The sequence below is a fragment of the Tympanuchus pallidicinctus genome, unplaced genomic scaffold (genome assembly GCF_026119805.1).
Source record: "Tympanuchus pallidicinctus isolate F22 unplaced genomic scaffold, pur_lepc_1.0 scaffold26, whole genome shotgun sequence".
In the NCBI taxonomy this organism is placed as follows: Eukaryota; Metazoa; Chordata; class Aves; order Galliformes; family Phasianidae; genus Tympanuchus; species Tympanuchus pallidicinctus.
This window is the reverse complement of record NW_026294743.1, coordinates 74981-92471: the sequence shown is the minus strand read 5'-3', so window position 1 is coordinate 92471 and position 17491 is coordinate 74981. Positions and strand designations below refer to the sequence as shown.

Sequence of the window (17491 nt, the reverse complement as noted above, 5' to 3'; positions counted from 1 at the left end):
CTTCTTTGACTTGTGATGGTTAAGAGCGCAACCCAGCTTCTGCAGCATGAGTTCTGTATTTGAGTTACCAGAAATTATTGGGTAGGGATGTACGTCAGTAGTAGGTTATAACAGCAATATTGTTCTTCTATTACAGAATGGTTTAATAGCATGCAAGTTGAAGTTGAATGCAAACTCAAGGAAACAAATCCTTCAGTATTCTTGATTTTTAAACTTACAGAGATAACTTCATCGTATTTTACAGCTTAAATGAAGTGCTGGTTGCCAGTTTTCTCTGAATCTTGGCGTGTATATGGTGTGATGGTACAAGCGAGAAGTTAACTGCATGATTGTGCAGCTCAGATGGAAAGTGCAGATAGTAGCATCAGTGATTAATGCAAACATAGTGATTACAATTGAAATATCAGCCCTTAGAACACTGTGGGAAAGACATACATAGGAGATATACAGGGATCATGTGCTTTGGGTTTCTGTGAAAGAGTAATGGTGGCTTAGAACTGCTGGAGTCTCTTCACCTGGAAGAAAAGGTTTGAAAAGAGAAATTACTCACAAAATCGGTGTAGTGGTTAATAGCAGAGATAACAAAGAATGATTTCCGTTTTGCTCAGTAAAGCAATTTTTAATTGATTGCCTCAGAAAGGAAAATCTTGTGTTCAGCTGGTGGATAAGGTACTAGCAACTTCCTTTTATAGTATGTGAATGGAGGTGAAGAAAGTTCAAATATATTTTTATTTTGTATGAATTGTACAAACTGATTTTCTACTCTAATATGCAAGATGCTCTTTAGCATACTTCATGCTTTGTCAAGCCCTTACAAAGACCTCTGACTGCAAAATGTCTCTATAGCTGTGTTTAAAGAGAAGTCTATGCAAGCAGAGCTCAGTAACACTATCATTAAAGTAATAGCTTGATTCCGATCTTTTTAACAGATTCTCCCAACAATTTTATCTCTGTTCTGTCTCTGCTTCAAAAAATGATCAAAGCAGTATAAAAAAAAGGCTAAACATCCCCCTCACCTTTTCTGTTTTGAACTGAACTGTAGGCATGTTCAGTATGTCTTCTCTGCTTCTCTGCCCCAGCTCTTTATTGTGGTGTTAGAACAATGATAAAGTATCATTATTCAGCATTCCATATCTGCAATTATCTTCAGATTTTTGTCTGGTTGTCTTTTTCATGCTGCGTACTTGATAAGGAGGTTGTACTAGTCACTGTTTTCTTCATTAGTTGTTAATCTTTTCATGTTTTGTGATCACCCTTACCCTAAATTTATCCTGCTACTGGGAGGAAAGTTTTGTGAAATTGATTTCTTTTTTTTCCTGTGATATTCACAGAGGTGACTTGCCTGTTTTACTTTACTCTGTTCATCTTGTTGCTTATCTTTGTGGGTGTAGATCACAGCTGCCATTGTGGCTGTGATAACATCTCTGAAGTGCAGGAATCTGACAGAACAGAATAAACCTGAAACAAACAAATGTTCTGTTGGGGCTTCTTACTGTTCATGGCAGTGTAAATGCATTGGCTCAGTCAGGAACAGTTCTGCTGTTAGCAGTGTGCTCCCAGTTAATGGTACTCGACAAGTGGTATGTCCTACTGTGCTAATTAAAATAATAATTACACACCTTACTGCCTTTTAAAGAATATTGAAGGTTGTAAATTCAAGTACTTGGGAATTAAATAGGACTAAAAACAAGCGTTGCCTGTTCAGTCTTGATTTGCCTTTCTTACCTATATGTATGCATCATGCTGGTTTTATGTGATAGGGGTAATTAATTGCAGGGCTTTGTTGCAAGAGGTTAACTTATCATGGTCATTAATTTTGAAACCAAATAGAATATGGTTTCAATGCATCTGAAGTGTGGCAATTAGCTTTCTCTCCTGCTTTTGTCCAGGCACAGTGGGATTGAGGGCTTGTAGTGAAGGTAACTACCTCATTTGTTCAGTTTCTTACAGCTTGATCACAAGCTGTTCTTACAGTTTAATTACAAAATTCATCTTCAGCCTACAGCATTAGAAACTCTTCATGCTCTGGAAAAAGCACAGGACTTATACAAGACTTTTTCTCCTCTAATGAAAAAGCAATGCACTAACGTACCTTGAGAACTGTCTTGAGTATTCTATTTAACAGGTAATTTTAAAATATTGACACTGGGACTTGTGTTTGGAGAGTGCCAGCCCATCTCAACGCTATCTGTTTTAGGGAGGTGTGTTTGGTGCTTATTATAGGTGGGGCTCTTTGCTTTACCTGTTATTAAAGTTGCCCAATGCTTCCTACTGTGAAGACCTGTTCTCGGCTGCTTGTGCCTCTGAATTTTAGCCATGTGGGCAGAACTTTTGCAGGCTCTGTGTTCATATTTTTCTTGGGGAGGATTTTAAACTTAATTTGCTAACGTTGTGTTTCAAAAGCTGGAGGAAAATATCCGACAGGATGGAGGAAAGTTTAGGATTTAACTTCATATCTGGCCAAGCTCCTAATGCCCTGCGGGTGAAGCCTTGAGCTCCCGAGGAAGGTCAGTGCTGGTTCCGAGCGGAGTAGCAGCTCACCCTGCCACAGGGGGGCTGGGCTTCGTGTCGGAAAGCTGCGAGGGACCTGCAGGGGCGAAGGCAGCTCTCATGTGCCGCCTTCTACCGCCATGGGCGGCAGCAGCGCTCAAGAATGACGGTACAGCTGCACTGGATGTGCTTTTGTCCTCCCGCCGCTCCCGGCTCCGCTCCCCGTCTCTGCCGGGGCTCCTACACGCCCTGCAGCCCGGCGCTTCCTGCCCGTGCGCGGATGGCTGCGGCTCCCCAGCGGTCCTCGCTTTCCCTTAGCCCGGCGGGATGCGGCGCCCCGGTCGCGCTGTCACCTGCCGCGGCCCCGCCCGCGCCGCGCGTGCGCGTAACCCCGCCCGCTGCCCTCGGCTGCGCTCCGGCGGCGTGATGCGAGGAGACGGTGGCGGGGCCGGCTGCGTGGTGCCGCCCGGCGGAGGTGAGCGGACCGGGGCCGCGCGGAGGGGCGGAGGGCTCGGCGCTGCCCCGTTGCCGGGGTTCCGAGGCTGCGGCGCGAGGGCGGCCGCCGAGCGGGGCGGGGTGCCGGGTGCCGGCGGGCGGCGCTGCTTGGCCGCGGGGGCGAAGGCGGCGCTGGGCCCGGCCGTTGGGGCAGGGCGCGAGGGAGCGACGGGCGCGGGGCGCCTCGGAGTGCCGCAGCCGTCCTACGTCCTTCCGTCCGAGCGGCTCTCCACGCCGCCGCTCTGTGCTGCGGCACCTCGGCATCGGGTAAGGGCGTCCCCGGGCAGCGGAGTTCCTCGCGCGGTCTGGGTCCCCTCCTAGGAATAGGGTGAGTGAAGCGGCTGGGAGCGGGAATTAATTCTTTTTATTACCAATACAGAGGAGCTGGAGCCGCGCCCCCTGTCGAAGCGCCGGGGAGGGGGGCCCCATCCCGGCCCCGCAGAGCCGCATGCCGCGCTCTTGGCTGCTCGGTGCCGGCAGTGCGGCAGGCAGTCCCGCGGCGCTCCGCGGTGCCGGCGCCCCTCGGCCCCACCTGCGCGCCGCTGCCTGCCCACGCGCTGCTCGGTCGCCGCCGCCGCCTTCTTAAGAAACGAATTGCTTCAGTCTTCTGATCCGGGGAGAAAGTTGTTCCCACAGTGCGTTTTCCAAGTTAGATGAGGTTGCCTGAAACAATGAAACGAAATGCTGCTTTTATGCCAAATACGGGCACAGTCGGGACGGGCTCTGGCTCCTCGGGCTACTTTGGATAACAAGCACCGGGTAGAGAAGCGTAATTGAGACCTCTCAAACATTTGGTCTCGAGTGCCTTTCTTCCCTTCAATCTGAAGGGCGCGAAGGGGACCCTCGGGAGGCAGCTTTGCAGAGCTCCGTGCCCGCCGTGGCCGGCACCTGCAGACCGCGGTCCTGCCATCCGCGTCTCTGCCTGAAGGCACGGCGGATGCCGCTCTCCGTGCCGTGCCTCCGGAGCTGCCTTATCTCTGCCGCGTCCCGTTCCCTGCTCCGGGCTGGCAGCTGCCTCACCTAGAGTGGAGCAGGGCTCGGTGGCTTGAAAACAGCTTTTCTGCTCTATCAGCCTTCTCATCTAGGTCGGGATGTTTTCCTGCCTGATGCACTCCGCTCCTTGCTCTAGGAGTGTCTCTCATTAACTCCGCAGCGCTCGGGCTGAGATCGGTCCCTTTCCACGGGGCTGCCTCTGCATGGGTGCTGGGACTGGTGATTCATCCCTCCGGCCTGACTTTCTCGGGGTTTGAGTCTTCTCTCCTCAAGATTTGTTGGAAATTTCCAAGTCAGGCTCCCGCACGTTGCCCGGGGGCATGGCAGCTCTGCCTCCCTGTCTCTTTCTTTTTTTTTTTTTTTTTTATTTTCTCCTCTTAAACACGTGGGAACTGGAGTTAGGAATTAATAACTGTTGAATGCAGCTTTGTGTCAGTGGAAGATGGTGGATACATGTTGCGTCCCAAGGTAAACGAAGAAAAGGTTTTCCAAGTTGAGTATTTCTTTAAATTAATGCAACGGTTAATTGCTCTGAGTGGTTAATTTCTCTCCAGCACCTTGCACCTGCGTTTTCATGCCTCTGTGCCTCTGTGATGATGAAGTTGGGAGGAGAGGAATGAGCACAGAGCTCTGTAATAGCAGCTGGATATTAATGCTAATTTGAATTTGAAACCCTCTATCCTGCTCTGCTTTCTTTGTGGCTCTTCCCCTTTTTACCCTGCCATTAAAATGCTTTCCATCGTTCCTATGGTTTAAACGTCACACAGTTTCCATATGAGGTGGAAAAAGACGAAAATCCGAGGCGAGAAAGTGGAGTCTATTGCATTTTTTGGGGAGAAAAAGTGAAGAGGATCGTTTTGTGTCAATTTCCACTGGCTTCAGAGAAGCTGTGTGTAGCTGAGGCTTTTGCAGATCAAGAGAGAATTTGCCCCGAGGGCTGTTTCCGTACCTGGCTCTGTTTGCTCATGAGCACCCTAATGATGGATCACTGGCAGAAATAGCAAAGGTTTTCGTCACCATTATCGGATGTCAAATTGATCGGGACTGCCATTAGCTCCTCATGAGCACCGCTGAGTAGACGCGTAGCCAAACCACTGCCAGACCTCTGTGCTGGTGCCAGGGCATGACTTCAGCTCTTTCTGGCAAGTTTTCTGTGATTGCTTTGTGCTCAGCAACTTTCCTTGTTCAGGTCTATCTCGGTTTCCATTGTGAGATAGCTTCTTGTTTTGGTTTGTTTCATTTTTTAGTAAATACCCAAATGTTTCTGAGAATGTTTTTGTAAAACATTCTTTGTTAGTCTGCGTATGAAATACAGTCATTTTTCTCTGAAAGGTGTAAGGAAAGTGAAGCTGACAGGTGCAGCTTGTCAGGATTGTACCTTTTACTAAAGTTGGATTCTTAATTGAGAGTTCACTGCCATCGGCAGTATCTTTGTTTGGTAGGTGGCAGTGTGAGAAAACCGCTCAGAACGGTTGTAATTCCTGTTCTGCTGCTTTGAGAGGGAACCTCATCGAGAGATGCAAAACCCTTACCAGCTGTGGAAAACTCTGGTGCTGGGCAGTTCTCTCCCTGCTTACTGCATTCGCTCTGGTAACCTGGGTGCTGAAATCAGCAATGAGGGGCAGCTTTGTCAAGCTGATGGCTATCATGCCCGAATTGCGCTGTGTTTTCGGTGTGGGGGGCAGCATGCAGTCACTGACCCGAGTTGCCTGTCTGTTGCTGCAGGCTGTGAAGATGCTCCACCAGCAGAGTAGCGCGTGAAGCAGCGTGACCCATGCTCCAGGCAGCCCCGCGGAAGTAGCGCTCTCTCCTCCCGGAGAGGCCTAACATGCATGTTATGAATTGTCTCTCCCTGGCCAATGACAAGGAGAATGGAGCTCTCTCGGTGGCGGCAGGATTGATGAGTGAGGACCCGCCGGCCGCCTCCCCACCACCCCCGCCACCATGCCCCCCAGCAGAGGCACCCCCTGCTCCGCCGCTGCCCCCGCCGCCCCCCCCGCTGCCAGGGCCCAGCTTGCCTCTGCACCCACAGCTGACCAACGGGCATGACGGTCACAGCAGGAAGAAACGGATGAGGAGTTTCTTCTGGAAAACCATCCCTGAGGAACAAGTCCGGGGCAAAACCAATATCTGGACGATTGCTGCGAGGCCACAGTACCAGATCGACACCAAGACGATTGAGGAGCTCTTTGGACAGCAGGAGGAAACCAAGCCACCAGACCCGAGGAGCCGGTCATTAAAAGCTTCATTTAAAGAGACTAAAGAGGAGGTAAGAACCAAAGAAAAATCTCTTTTGCGCAGTGATGTATGTAACACCATATCTGGTGTGAATTCCGTCTGGCCTTTCTGTTGTAGTTCGTTCTTAATGCAAATGTGTTGTGGTTTGAAGGGAAGGGGGACAACAGGGAGGATCAGCTCTGTTCTTGGTGGCACAGATCTGTTTTTCAGAGTGCTAACTGCTTTTTTTTATTGTAACTGTGTAAGTGCTGCTGTTCTGGCCTCCTGTTTAAGTATATGGAAATGAAAGGAGCCGAAGGCGCTTTATTTAATTTTTTTGGAGAGCTCTTGAGCTTTTGTGTGAAATGCGTGTGTTGCAGTCTTTCTCTTTAGCTCTTCATAGAATCCTTAAGGCTGGAAAAGACCTCTTAGATCATTTAGTCCAACCGTCAAACCACCACCATCATGCCCACTAACCATGTCCCTCAGTGCCACAGATGGCACTTCCACAATGGCTGTTGCACTGTCAAATGCAAAAGTATGAGGCAGGAGGGAGGAGAATCCAATGGCAAGGGTTAATGTTATGTGTACTGTATATGTCAAGAGGGGAAGTACCGAAATGACAACAAGGATATTAAATTTAATGCAGTGGTTAAGGGAATTTACTATCTAATTGGGATAATTGTAAAGTTTCAACTTTCATAAATGTAGCCTTCCTGCTAGTGAATGCATCTACTTATTGCATCTACTGTGCTTTTTTCAGACTCTGATCTAACCTTGACTTTGCAGTATTACCAGAAGACTCCTTTGTGGTCTGGTAGGGAGGGCTGCATTCCCAATGCTTGCTGTTCAAACCCTCCATAGTGTGCTGAGAAGTGACTTTCCTAGCACCCAAATCCTGACTTAGGGGCAGCCTTTTTGTGTAGGCTGAGCCGGATTGTCTCGAGTGATCTTTCTGCAAAGTAACTGGGGGATAGAAATGTAGATTTAATCACAGATGCATGTCTCTGTGCGTGTTTGCTCATAAATGGAGAACAGAGGGCGCAGGGTGAATAGGCATGACTGTTTTTAGTGAAAAAATAGGGCCTGCAAGCGGATGGTATCTTGCAGAATTTGGAAGATGGCAAAATAATCAGTGAGGGTCACGTGAGAACTCGGTGTGCTGATGGTGTTCCTGTTGTACACAGATGGTAATAGGAGATTTAAGCAGGCATGTATACTGCAACCCTGACATCAGGAAGAGGTAATTGAGGCCATCGCCAGAGGTAGTCATTAGCCCGCATGCGGTGCTTGAGATGTGTGCATCTTGGAGTCAGACTGCAGTGAGTGGACTTCCTGCACTGCGTGTGGATGCACATCCATCCATGCATGCTTGCTGTGAAGCACCTGCCCCCATGCAGGGCTGACATGTGCTGAAGATCTATATTAGAAATGATAATAAATTCCATTAACTGAACATGGCCTCTGGTGTACAGTAGGTGGAGGCAGAGAAGACCCCACTGTGCTCTGGAACTCGTGTACAGCTTGAAGCTGGGGGTTCCTTGGAGGGAATTAGAGGAAAAAATTAAAGGTCTTCAGAATATATGCTTTCCAAGGTAGGGCCCTATGGAGCCAGACCTCTGCCTTGTTATAAGTTAATGCTTTTCTGCACGCATCCAGAGCTGATGCAGTGGACCCAGGCATGCCTGCAGCTTGATGCCTGCCTGGCCCATCACAGGGCTGCTGCTGGCAGATGGCAGGCAGTGAGGCAGTGGATTTGCCTCTCGGCACTGATTGCGCTGCTGAAGTGACAAAGTGCTCAGCTCCCTTGTCAAGCATGCCACAACAGCATGTCTGACAGCGATGAGCAATGCCTCGAGTGTTAATGGGCTTTGCAGTGCTAGCAGCTTAGTAAGAAGGGAAGGAGATAATCCCAAAGAGCCATGTGTCACTGCAAGTGTGGAAGAACAGCTATGCAACTGCTTGCGTGTTACTGCAGCCATCGTTCAGCACCGCTATGGAGGCTGGAGCAGACCTTGTGATTTCTGTCATCTGGCAGTGCTATGGTGGTGACCCTGGGCTCACTGGGAAGCTGCAAAGGAGCTGAGGTGCATGTGGCATCAGTGTGATCTTGTGGGCAGAGCATTAAAGTAGGAGGTGGTGGTTCTGCTCTGGGTTGTGTCACTAGCCTGACAAGGGAAGGTGGAGAAGGTGTTTCGTGTCTCAGCACCTCTCATCATTCTGTGTAAAACACAGTTGATTTTAGAGAGTGCTTTATGGTCTAGCAACGAAAAATGTTCTTCAGAGATCAAGAGGGGATGTCTTTAAACTAAAAGAGGGGAGGATTAGATTAAATGTTATGAGAAAGTTCATCAGAGGATGTGAGGCCCTGACACAGCTGCCCAGGGAAGCGGCGGTGCTCTATTGCTGGAGGCGCTCAAGGCTAGTCTGGATGGGACCTGAGCTGGTGGGGGCAGTCCTGCCCATGGCAGGGGTTGGGGCTGGGTGGACTTTGAGGTCCTTTTGAACCCAAGCCATTCTGCGATTAGTTAGTTGCCGTAGTATGTCAACAGCAAATTTTCACATGCCTAACTTGAAGAATTCTTGGTTCCAAACCTGAAGAAAATCTGTCCAGCATGATGCACCTGTGCATGGGCAGAGCCTTTGCTCCCCTGACTCCTTGCTCTCTGTATAGCAGTGTCCCTTCAGTGGGAGCAGCGAAGATGGACTCTGCAGCCAGTGCTGAGGGTTCCTCTGGAGACAGAAGGGAAATGGGTTTTGTGCCTCCTGCATAAAAGTCATACAATTGTGGGCAGTTCTGGAAGAAGCCTTCTCTTACCCTGCATGTCCTTTTAGTTCCTGACTCCCTGGTGCTTTACACAGGCAGATGAGTTACCTCATCTGGAGGTTCAGGTTTTGGAATCTCAGTTCTGGAGGCTCACTACTAAACATCATCATTATAACAGAAGCCTCTTTGAGATTTGAGACCAACTCCTCCAACACACGCTTTCCTTTCCATAAACAAGCCTTCCTCAAACCCTTAGGAGATTAATTAACATGTTTCCCTAAGAGCTTAATTTGCCCCTATGGTTTCACGTAATTTGAGTCTGAAAAACAGGGGTTGTAGAATTATGTTTACACACCAAGTGCAAATTACTTTCCCCACGGTTGGGAGCAGTGCAGCACCTGCTTTCCCAGGCTGCGGCCATCCTGGCAGCGGGGGGCAGGAGGGCTGGTGGCCACCCAGCGAGCTGCACTGCCCTGTGCCAGCCCTCAGCTCCAGTTCCTCATCTACTTGCTGCCTTTGGTCATCCTCGGGCCCTCTGTGAACTGATCTGCTGCTTGGTACCATGCTGTCGGGGATTTTTGTTTGTTTTCTACTGGAACATTTTTCTGCTATTTCAGTGTGATTTGGTGGCTTGCAGAAGTGCCCAGTGAGCTGCAGAGCCTGGGTGCTGGCACCAGCACTGAAGGTGTGTATGAGCAGGAGATAGGAGTAGACTTTCTCAGAAGCTAAGGTCATGTTTGAAGGGTAAAAAGCACTTGGGAGGAAACAACGTGCAGGCAGCTTTCTGCAAGGACAAATTGAAATGGAAGTTCGGTGGGGAAGCTTCTGAATCTGATAGGTAGCATGGTGCTGTGGAACATGAGGTGGAAAGTGCTGTGCACGGATAGGAGCATGTATTTATGGTGTACCTGCTGAGTCCCCCTTCACATTGTCCTCACATTCCCATCTGGAAACTTATGGAAGACAGCAGAATAATGTCAGCTTTTTCAAACATTTGTTAATCTTCAAGTGGACAGCAAGTAAGGAATGACTGAAAAGTGAGCCGTACACTTATTGATTGTGTGCTTGAAATAGAAAGTATGAAAATCTTGAGTACACACCCAGAGCAAAAAGGTCCTTGTACTTACAGTAAAGACAGTTCTGACATGTTGTGCTGATAAGGCAGATTTAGCTGAATATCTTATAATCTGTTCTTTATCTTCAAGGGAAGACATGAAAAAGTTCTCTAGTTTGATTTGAGGTTGTCCCGTACACCTGAGCAGTGCCATGGAAAGCAGGAGTTTTCCCAGGAAATGGTTAGCGTGGTGGTTAGTGACTGCAAGCATGTACAGAAGATTAATTCTGAATTTGCTTTAAGAGCAAAAACCGAGCCCAAAGCTAAAATGATAGTGGCAGAACTTGCAGGCTTAAACTAGTGCAGGGAAATCAGAGCATTTGCAGTGAGCAGAGCAATTAGAGGCTGGGGCTGCAGAGGTCACTGAGAGGTCTCTGCATTTGAAAAAAGATTAGAATACTGTGAGGGAAGAGATAGCTGAACCTGCCCTATGTAAGGGGCTTTCCTTAATGATCTGGGGGCCTCAGCTCCCGAGATAAGAAGAGAGTAAACCACAATCTGTCCTCTTATCTTTGCAAATGCTAAAATTGAAGGGTTTCAGGCTGACAGTTAGCTAATTGAAACTGTTCTAGTAGGAATTATCTAATGGAATACTCTCGTGTCTCTTCTGTTCTCCAGTCTTTACCAGTTTCAAAAGAGAGGAAATTGCAACATTTTGGAAAACTTTTATATTAGGTTCATTTACTTGCAGCACCTAAGGAGGCTGTCTCCTAGAGTTAGTCTGTAGTACGCTGGGGATAGCACATGAACCATACCTGCATTTTCACTAACCAGCTGACTGTGGGCTGGTTCAATGCCTTGACATTGCCAGCTTTTCATTTACAGACGTATTTCCAAGCGTTACACTGTCACGGAGCACCTTTTTGCTTGTCAAAACCTCAAACATCACGTGAGCCCACCAACAGTCTTGAACATCTTTGTGTACTGCGTTGATTTATTGTAGCAGTTGGGTGGTACTGTCAACATGTAACAGTGCTCTTGTCCTCCTAAACCTCACGATTTTTGTGCCACAAAATAGCTCTGACTGTGTTAATCTTAAGGACGTGATTCTTTAAAAGTGCCTTTCGTCTCAGGTTTTCACATGTATGCTGTTAGAGTAAGAAAAAGTCTTTTTCTCTGGTGAATCATCAGTGTAAAGGGAGGCTACTATTTTATTGTGGTCTCCTGGTTTCATTTTGGATAATGCACATAGATTTGAATGTCATCTGTCTGAGGTTTTGATTCGGGGTTGAATGATTGATTTTTCTGTTTGCTCAACGTGACCGTTGATGTGAATTAAATCAGAGCTGTGTAGAGAAAGTCCATCCTTATATTTGTTGCATAATTCCTGAAATACACGCATTTGGGGGTGTGATGCCAGCTGACTGCACGACCTTCAAATTCAGTACAACGTACTGCTTGATGAGCAATGTTTCATAGGTACAACGTTATGAAATAAGAAATGAGTTTTGCTTTGTAATGAAATAGAATTTGATTCCTTCCTTCTGTAAGTGTTGTTAAGTTTTTACACTTAGCTTGAAAAAAGGCACTGTGGGTAGGCAATCAATTTCCCAGGTAAAAAAAAACTGGTTCTGTAATACGTGGTCTTTGTTGCTTAGAAATCACTCTGTAGTCATTTTGCTTATGATTTGATGATAACCATGTGCAATTATCTGCTGCTTGTTAAGGAATGACACCTGCATTGTATGCTCTTCTCTTAGATATTGGTTGATGAATCTCTTTCTCTCTCTCAGGTTTCCATTTTGGATGCAAAACGAAGTATGAACATTGGAATATTTCTCAAACAATTCAAAAAGTAAGATTTGGGTTTTTTTCCTTGGTGCAAGTGCAAACTAATCTCTGTAGTTGTCATCAAATGTAGAGTATACCATGCTCTGCTCTTACAGAGTTAGCAGCTCTATAAGAGTTGTCATAAGTGACTACATCTTGAATTTGTGTGCTAATGTGTGCTAATGCTTTGAGTGCCATTATCATTTAGACCCAGACATCCAGATTTTGTTTTTGTTAACCAGTTGAAGTGAGTTTTCAGGTGCAGTTCAATGAATCCCACATATATCATGTAATACTGCATGAAAGCTTCTTTTCATTGCCTTTATTTCATTATAAAGAGTTAATAAAAAAGGGGTTTGTCCTGGTTTCAACTGGGACAGGGTTAAAAGAGAGGTGAGGATTTTTTTTTTTTTTTTTTTTTTTTTTTTTTTTTTTTTTTGAGTAAGCTGTTTCAGTGCTATCTTTATTCACTGTTGTTACCCTCTTGTAAAGGCATCGCTGAAAGCAGTGTTAGAATAATACTACTGTGAACACCATTACTGATAACCTCATTATAATCCCTTTGAGTAGCACAGGCATGGGTTGGTTTTTTTTTTCAATTTATGTGACTATTTGCCCTACCAGTGTTAGAAATGTGAATACTCCATTGTTTTTTCCAGGTCTGCTGAATCCATCATTGAAGATATTTATCATGGAAGAAGTGAGCCCTACGCTTCTGAATTGCTGAATGAATTCCTTAAATTATTACCAGAAGCAGAGGAGGTAAATGATAGTTTTGCATGGAGCTTATTTTCATTGCAGAATGCTATTGCCTGGCATTCCAACATGAAGTGTTTTATTTTGATGTAAAGTCACCTTGAGTTCAGGTGTAGGAAACCACCAAGAGTGAGGTTTAATCTGTGTTTTACACTTGGTATGGAAGTTGCAACATAGTTGTTCCCTTCACATCTAGTAACTTCTCCTACCTTCGAGGCACTGCTTAAAGAAAGTATTTTTGTTTCTCTGATGTCCCTTGGGAGTTTGTGTCCCTTAAATATTTTACCAAGAATTGGAATGCTCCTGGGTGCAGAGTAGAAAACTCAGAATCAAAGTATATCCTAATGCAAACAAATTAAGCTTTACTTCTTTGGCATCTGCCTTATGGTTCCCTGTTGCATATGAGCAGCCCTCTGCTGTTCTCTCTTCTGGTTTGCTGCTTGTTTGGTGCATATGGGATCTCTTGGCTCCTTGGCCTGGATCACTGGGTTCCAACAAGTGCAGAAAGGCTTCTCTGTGCAGCAGCCATAGAACTTGCAAACATTGCTCTGTGCTCCAAAGGAGACCTGGTAGCAGACACAGAATCACCAGCAGCGCGTTCTGCTCTGTCCCTAGGCCATGATACCGCGCAGATACAGGTGCTGCTTTCTCCCCTCCCGGTCCCACCCTTCAAGCCCATTCAGATGACTAAGGAGGTGAAGCCCTGCTTAATGATGCACAGTTCCTTGTCTGTTCATGTATTTACACTGACCCATTAGTACGTACTCGAGAGAAATGTATACCACAGATTTGAGAAAATTAACATTAGAATTGCTTGTTTGCTTCACATCAAAGCAGTGACTGAAACCCGGGAAATTGCTAGTTAACATCCACTCATAGATCAACCTCAATGCACGCACACTTTACCACTTCAAGGTCATACGGTCCAAGCGGTGTTTCCCAGCAAATCTCAGATCCAGTCTGACACACAGAAACTGTCTAGTGTATTGCCTTAAATTGAGCTGTTTTTGCAAGGAATCTCATAAGAAAGAAAAATTAGTGTTATGTTGTTCTCTTAACGGTTTTTTGTTTTTGTTTTTCTTAAAGTTGGAGGGTGTCAGCAAGTACAAAAGTAATCTGAAAAAAAGAATAGAAGTGATTTTGGGAGTTCGAACTGTTCACTCTTTCCTCTTTGTTTGAATTTCAGTGCATATTCCTATGTTTAAACAGTTTATTTTCTTCCTCTTAAAGAGGCAGGCAGAGGAAAACAGTGGAGCTTAAGAGAAAGTGACTCCTAGTTAACTGTGTTCTGAGCAAAATAGACTGAAAGGAAGGTATATTTCATTCTTTTCCTCTTTCTTGTCTAGAGTTGGTTAATATTCTAACACAAGTAGAAAACGTTTTGAAGAGCATGCTCAAATGTGATGTAGGTGTTGTATTTCCTATCAGGCAATTTGACAACAAGCCTACCCATCAAGATAGTCCAGAGCACTTAAGAAGTGCTTTTATGGAGACGTTTGATGAATGAATAGAAGAGATTTTGTGGTGTAGGGGAGTATGAGAAATCACAGGGCATTAAGTGTTAGATGTATTGCTGTTCTCAAGGGAAGGCTGAGAAGTTTGTTCCCTGTGTGCAAATATTTGTATTGTATGTCATTAGTTCCATGCTTCAGAGATCTCTTCGCTCACTGTCAGGAAAAGGAAAGACCCCTTTCCCCACTGTTATTCTCCCTTTAATTGTTTCACTGGGAACTTTCACTGCATTGTGGAAAGCTCTGTGAAACACCACAGCTAGAACTGGGGCAGGGCAGGGAGATGTCATGTGATGGACTATTGCTGCTGTTGGAATGGAAAGGTGTTTCAGTGCCTTCATGTCCTCATAATGCAGTTTCTTGAAGAGTAAGTGGGCCCTGTAACTCATTTGCTACTTCTGGCTCCTGGAATTTTAGTGTAGTCGGTTGAAAAAAATCCTTCTCTTTAGATGCCTTAGAGCTTTTGTTGTTTGTCTTGTTGTTTTTTGTTTTTTTTTTTTTTTCTTCTAAATTGATTTTCATCGTTCTCCTTGCATGCTTTCTTCTTTTTTTGAATTTATTATCTGCTTCCTAATCTGAATTCTGGAATATTTATGCCCTGAAATATTTTTTCACAGTTTTTTAAGGGGAAGGTGTCAGAATGGTACATACAAGGAAATAATCCCAAATCACTTGAGATATTAGATGAAGGGATGCTATTTGTTCTGGTGTTCCCTATCTGGTTTAATAGTTCACCAATTCTTTTCAATCTAGTGGTCCACATGACAGCTTTGGCACAGTACTGTCATTGGCGTGTCCTACAGAGCGTTGCACCTGTACTCAGCCAGGTGTCTCTGGGATTACCCCTGAATACTTCCCATTCTCTGCTCTATTGTTGTAGGAGTTAAGAATTACTATGAGCAGAGCCTAGGCAGACAGATAGCTTTTATTCATTTACCAGTTCTAAACCTGTCCTGGTATGACCATGGGTGTCCTTCTGCAGTTCCCCTTTGCATACTCATTCCAGCAGCTCAGCTATTGAAGTCGCGTTTCCCAGCAGCACAGTTGTCTTGCAGGTTGGAATGAGGTCCAAGTACCCTCTGCCAGGCATATGCTCCACCCTGATAGCAGTGTGTTTGGAGCTGTCTTCTTTCTTTTATATGTTACTATAAACCTTTGGTCTGACAAAGTGAAAGCAGAGAGGGAGGAGCACCATTCCTGGTCATAGCTGGAGGCAGGGCAGCTCTGGACGGCTCATTCCTACATTTTGACCAACAGCCTTTGCAGATTATCTAGTGTGGATAAACACAGCTTTATACTCTAATCTTATCTTATCTGGAAGTGTTATGCTATGAAGTCACATTACCTCAATGTTATCCCAGTCACTGGTTTGGCGTACGCGACCCATTTTATACCATTTCAGTCCATATTATCTCACCTGGCAGAGGCATTCCAGTGTCTTTGAGATGAAACAGCCTTCTGAAAATGGGAGCTAAACACCCAGGCAAACAAATAGCCTTACCCTCTGTTGTCTTTAAGATTATTCTTTTTGCAGAACTGTACTGTGGCAACTCTTTACATGTAGAAATGGGTGTCAGTACCGGGAATTTTCTGCTCTTTTCTTAGCTATGAAAACTCTTGGAATGGTTGTGTAAGTGGCAAATGGAGGCTCTTTGCTGGTTGTCTTTGTCTGTTATTAAAATATTGGCAGTGCTGTGAAGCCCTTCTGTCATACTGAAAATGCTGAGGAATTTTCAAATGTTTAATTTGAAAAGCTTGACAAGTTCTTGAAGCTGGCAAACCCAGATCTTGCTACAGGGTTCCATTCCATGTTCTGTTTGGGGCTGTGAATGGCACCAGAGCAGCCACAGTGGAGTGGCTAAAAAAATAGACCAAGGAGAGGTCTAAATGTTTCTTGATATGCTCACTGTTATTGCGAGCCTTGTTAGAAATCCTGCTGTTTGTGCCTTACCGTGATTAGCAGTTTTGTAAGAGGAGGAAATGTCTATTTGGAATCTCCTCTGCTTAACCCCTTTTCCAGCACTTACTGTTTTCCAAGGAGCCTATGTCATAGATGAAGCAACAGCCTTCTCTTTTGTGTTACTTCTGAATAGATTCCTAGATATGTCTTTTAATTGCCTCCTGTCAGAACAGCTGACAGCTGTCACTTACTGGCATCCTTTCCAAAGCAGAGAAGCTTTTAGCTTCTTTTATTTGCACATCATTGCGCTGTTCAGCAGGCCCAGACTGGAAAAAATTGAGGGAGTCCAGTGTTTAATAAGCTAGAATAGCCAGAATTTGTATTTTAAATATCCAGTGTGTTATACTGCTAATGAGCTCACCCATAATGCACGCCCAGGTTATCAACTCTTCCTTCACAGTGTTTCAAGTCTGTCCTTTGCTCTTACATTCTGTTTTAAAACCCGAGTCATCTGTCACCTGCTCTACTGGGCTGTTTTCTGTCTGTCAGCTCTACACTTTTAGTGCCATGTTTGTATAATAACTGTCTCCTCTTTCTTTATTCAGCCAGTGGTGTACATGGCTAGCCATCCTTCAGATTTTTCATTCCTTCTTCCTTTTTTCACCTTTTTTCACTACAGGTTTTTTGCAGTTTGTTTTTACCATTAGCTGAGAGAGGTGTGCCACTACCTGGACATAAGCCTTGTGGTATCTCACCACCTAATACATTAGCTGCTTTTGCACGTGCCCTTGTGTTTTAATTTCTCAGTGATTCATTCTTGAGTTTTGGTGTTTTTCACTTACGTTTTTCTCTAGTGCCCATTTGTATTTGCAATCACATGGAAGTAATAAAAACAAAACAAAGTCACCGCACTCAAAGCCAACAGCAGGGAACATGTTTACTCCTCAGGACCACTGCGCTTGCCTTTATTTATTTTAAATATGGGGAATCATTCTCTTACTTGGTTGACATGTGGGGAGATATTTATTTACGGGCTGATATTGGGATGAGTTTTGTGCTAGCTTATACTCTACTTCAGAGATAGTGGGTCTCTGGTTAGGAGTGCAACGTACCTGTTTTGTGCCTCAAAGTTAAATCCTGCTGCTTGTGAGTACTGCTGGTAACTGAAAAATGTCTGAGAACTTGAGAGGCAGGAGCGCAGTAGCTTTTCTATCTGTGAGGAATGATGAGATATTTGCAATGGACATATTTACTCCAATTACAAATCAATTAAAAGGTCAGGCTTTCAGTGTTTCATAACTACTTTTAGAATGAAGCAAATTACTTACGTGAGAAACCTCCTGTATCTAAAATCTGACTTAATGTGCACGGGCATGCATGGACAGTGCAAATGCTTATTCCATATACAAATATAATGAAAAAAAAAAATTAGTAGCTCTTTGCCCAATTTGAGTAATACAGAGATGAGCATATGATAT

General features: G+C 45.2%; 1 protein-coding gene across 2 annotated transcripts in view; it reads left to right on the top strand.

Annotated features, from left to right (window-relative positions):
• Window positions 1-2881: 2881 nt before the first annotated feature.
• The window catches only part of FHDC1 (FH2 domain containing 1), a 32779-nt gene continuing 18169 nt past the window's right edge, over window positions 2882-17491 (top strand). Inside the window, exons 1-4 of one of the 2 annotated variants that reach the window (XM_052690232.1) lie at window positions 2882-2965; window positions 5704-6247; window positions 11810-11871; window positions 12506-12608. In XM_052690232.1, coding sequence (XP_052546192.1) covers window positions 5807-6247; window positions 11810-11871; window positions 12506-12608 — 606 coding nt within the window. In that variant the 5' untranslated portion in view covers window positions 2882-2965; window positions 5704-5806. Of the gene's footprint in view, window positions 2966-3194; window positions 3314-5703; window positions 6248-11809; window positions 11872-12505; window positions 12609-17491 lie in introns of those variants that run through there. The other variant, XM_052690231.1, reaches the window with a different exon arrangement.